This window comes from Nanorana parkeri, unplaced genomic scaffold (assembly GCF_000935625.1).
Source record: "Nanorana parkeri isolate BGI_ZX_2015 unplaced genomic scaffold, ASM93562v1 scaffold1500, whole genome shotgun sequence".
Classification (NCBI taxonomy): domain Eukaryota; kingdom Metazoa; phylum Chordata; class Amphibia; order Anura; family Dicroglossidae; genus Nanorana; species Nanorana parkeri.
In genome coordinates this window covers 387,786-391,516 of record NW_017307768.1, presented here as the reverse complement: position 1 = coordinate 391,516, position 3,731 = coordinate 387,786, and the positions used below count along the sequence as shown (strand labels likewise).

The window sequence follows — 3,731 nt, the reverse complement described above, 5'->3', positions numbered from 1 at the left end:
CTGTGGCTCTTCTCCTATGTCAGTAGCAAGCTTGGTCCCGGCATTGAGTTGCTGTTGTTCCCAGTTGCTTCCACTTTGTTATAATCCCAGTTACAGGTGACCGTGGAATATTTAGTAGCCAGGAAATGTCACGGAACACCTGAATCCAATGATTTGGAGGGGGAGGGGCCCAATACTTTTGGTAATATAGTGTAAATCTCCTATAAAGTCCACGTAAAACCTTAAAGGAGAACTATGGGGTCCTACAACAAGGTGGGGAGTCTGAAGGTCGGTCATGCTGAGATGGTGTTCTGAGGCAGCAGAAATTAAAGGAGAACTATGGGGTCAGTGTTTTCCCCATAGTTCTCCTTAGGGTAACGGGAGGACACAAACTAGCGTCCTCCCGTCACCCTAGGCTCAGTATATAGGGAGCTACAGCTCGCCGTATACTGAGACGCCGGAGCGGATCCCGACATCGATGTCGAGATCCGCCCAGCTGTGTGACTGACAGCTGGCTCTGCCTATCTAGAGGTCCGTTCCGCCAGTCAGCGCTGGAGGATCGGAGCGGGGAGGGGGGGATACAGCCCCTCCACTGTCACGGCAGAGAGCCGTGACAGGATCGAGAGGTGAGCGAATGCCGGTATGTGCTCGCTCACCTCCCGATCTACTGAGCCGACCTGTGACAGTCTCATTGTCACAGGTCAGCTAGAACTATGAGGTGAGTGAAAAGCACCCCCTCCCCCCCTCATAGTTCTCCTTTTAATAACAGTCTGGAGGAAGTGGGGGAGGCACATAAAATAATGTGATTTTAATGCCCCCTTTAAGGAAGGACTGGGAGGCAGCCATATATATTTTTGTTCTCGGGTTTAGATACATTGTAACCAGCTGCGGATATAAGAGAATGAGTCAAATCTGTCCAATCCAATCCTCCCCGGGGATTCATTGGATGGTCTGGCAGAGAGTCGTATTGATGACCCTTCCTGCATTGGTCAACCAGGTCTCATGCTGTTTTATTTCATCTCCCAGTCTCTTCAACCGACGCCGACTGCCAACATCGACCGCACGGATGACAACGTCTATCGGAGTGTGATGGACCTGGTGAAATCTGTCCTACAATTAAAGAACGACATCTACCAGATCCCACCCGAGGAATACGTTGGTGTGGTCAAGGTGAGAACGCAGACCCGGGTATTACCTTGTATATGTAGAGGTGACATCATCACTGGGCTGTATATAGCCTGTGCAGAGAGCAAAGCTGTGGGTAGGGCCCAGCAGGAAACTACAGGAGGGGGCGGAGACAAGACCGGTCACCCTGCTCAAAGAGAGAGCAGCAGCAGTGATTGGTCTTTATTACAGGAGGGGGGTGGAGACAAGATCGGTCACCCTGCACAAGGAGAGGGAACAGCAGTGACTGGTCTTTATTACAGGAGGGGGCAGAGACAAGACCGGTCACCCTGCACAAAGAGAGAGCAGCAGCAGTGATTGGTCTTTATTACAGGAGGGGGGTGGAGACAAGATCGGTCACCCTGCACAAGGAGAGGGAACAGCAGTGACCGGTCTTTATTACAGGAGGGGGCGGAGACAAGACCGGTCACCCTGCACAAGGAGAGAGAGCGGCAGTGAGCGGTCTTTATTACAGGAGGGGGCAGAGAGCAGGGACGCAGCAGCCAGTGGGCAGACCTGATTTGCTTCATCAGGGGCTTGGCTGTCTGCACTGGCAGCCAGCCCCCAATGACTGAGGAGGACCAAGATGACAACGGGGGATGCGGGTTGTGGCAGTAGAGCAGCAGATCACATGATGGTTTCTTTCAAGTACGCCGGTCTTAATGTCAATAATTGAATATGTCTCATTTCTGTCCTTCTCCTTGCAGAATGTCGGGCTCGTGCTGCGGAAGCTCATAGGCAGTGTGGATGAGATTCTACCATCTCTGCCGCAGTCTTCACGCACCGAGGTAAGGACAGAGCACGTGATAAACAGAGAACTGTAAGAAGAATGTGAGAGACTCCGGTTTTATTAGCTGTGTGTGCCCCACCAGAGAGATTCTTCCCCTCTATAAGTCCCGGTGACTACTGATCTACAGAAGGTGACAGGAAATCAACATTTGGAGTTGTCACCAGAACAACTAATAATAATAAGGATAATTTTAAGTCAATAATCGTCTTTGCAGTTAAACATTTTATCAGCTTACATTTTCAGATGTGATGGTAATAATAATAATTTCCTCCTCCTTCTCCTTCATCTCCTCTTCCATCTCCTTATCCTCCTCCTCCTCCTCCTTTTTCTCCTCCTCCTTCTTCTGCTACTCCTCTTTCTGCTCCTCCTCTTCCATCTCCTTTGTCTTCTCCTCCTCCATCTTCTGCTTCTCCTCCTTCACCTCTTCCATCTCCTTCTTCTCCTCCTCCTTGTTCTCCTCCTCCTTCTTCCTCCTTCTCCTCCTTCTCCTCCACCTTCTTCTACTCTTCCTGCTTCTCCTCCTCATCTCCTTCTCCTCCTCCTTCTTCTTCTTCTCCTCCATCTCCTCTGCCATCTCCTGCTCCTCCTCCTACTCTTCCTCCTTCTCCCCCTCCTTCTCTTCCTCCCTCCTTCTCCTACTCCTCCTTCTTCTCCTCCTCCATCTCCTTGTCCTCCTGCTCGTCTCTTCCTTCTCCTCCTTCTCCTTCTTCTTTCTCCTTCTTCTTTCTCCTTCTTTCTCCTTCTTCTTTCTCCTTCTTTCTCCTTCTTCTTCTTTCTCCTTCTTCTTCTTTCTCCTCCTTCTTCTTTCTCCTTCTTCTTTCTCCTTCTTCCCTAATCCTTTTTCCTTCTTTCACCTCCTCCACCACCTTCTTCCTTCTTCTACTTCTCCTTTTACTCCATCTCCTCCTCCTCCTTTTTATCCTCTTTCTCCTCCACCTCATCCTCCTCCTTCTCCTCATCATCCTGCTTCCTTCTGAACCTCTTCTTCCTCCTCCTCCTCCTTCTCTGACTTCTTCTTCTCTTTCTCATCCTGCTTCCTTTTTCTACTTCTCCTTTTCCTCCACCTTCTCCTTATTGCTTTTTCTTCTTCATCTCCTCCTCCTTCTCTGTCTCATTCTTCTTTCCTCTTTCTCCTTTTCCTTCTTCCCCTCCTTCTCCTTCTCCTCCTCCTCATCCTCCTTGTCCTTCTTCTTTTCTTTCTCCTTTTCCTTTTCCTTTTCCTCCTCCTCCTCCTCCTCCTCCTTGTTTTCCTTTTTCTCCTCCTTTTCCTTTTTTCCTTCTCCTTTTCCTTTTCCTTTTCCTTCTCCTCCTTTTTCCTTTTCCTTCTTCTCCTCCTTTTTCCTTCTCCTTCTCCTTTTCCTTCCCTTCCTCCTCCTCCTCCTTCCTCATGACTTTGCAGTAGAGTTACACATTTTATTATCTCACATTTTACATTTGAAGGTCAGTAGAAATAATAATTCTTCTTATAAACATGATTTAATCTTTGGGGAGGATTTCCAGAATTCGGCCTCATCAGAACCGATTTTTGTTATTATTTTGTATTCCTTCGCTGATAATCTTTCTGTCTCTTCAGATCGAAGGAACGCAGAAGCTGCTCAGCAAAGACTTGGCGGACCTGATCAGCAAGATGCGTTTGGCGCAGCAGAACTCGGTGACGTCGCTGAGCGACGAGTGTAAGAAGCAGATGCTGACGGCTTCGCACGCGCTGGCAGTGGATGCCAAAAATTTACTGGACTCGGTGGACCAGGCTCGTGTAAGAGCCAACCTCGCCAAGGTGGCAACGGAGTGACGACCCCTC

General features: G+C 49.1%; 1 protein-coding gene across 1 annotated transcript in view; it reads left to right on the top strand.

The window, feature by feature from the left end:
* The window catches only part of LOC108798535 (protein-tyrosine kinase 2-beta-like), a gene marked incomplete at its 5' end in the record, with an annotated part of 7,829 nt that extends 4,107 nt beyond the window's left edge, over positions 1–3,722 (top strand). The window contains 3 exons of the mRNA XM_018570300.1: positions 1,006–1,149; positions 1,851–1,931; positions 3,507–3,722. Of these exons, the coding sequence (XP_018425802.1) occupies positions 1,006–1,149; positions 1,851–1,931; positions 3,507–3,722 (441 nt within the window). The remainder of the gene's footprint in view (positions 1–1,005; positions 1,150–1,850; positions 1,932–3,506) is intronic.
* Positions 3,723–3,731: the final 9 nt, after the last annotated feature.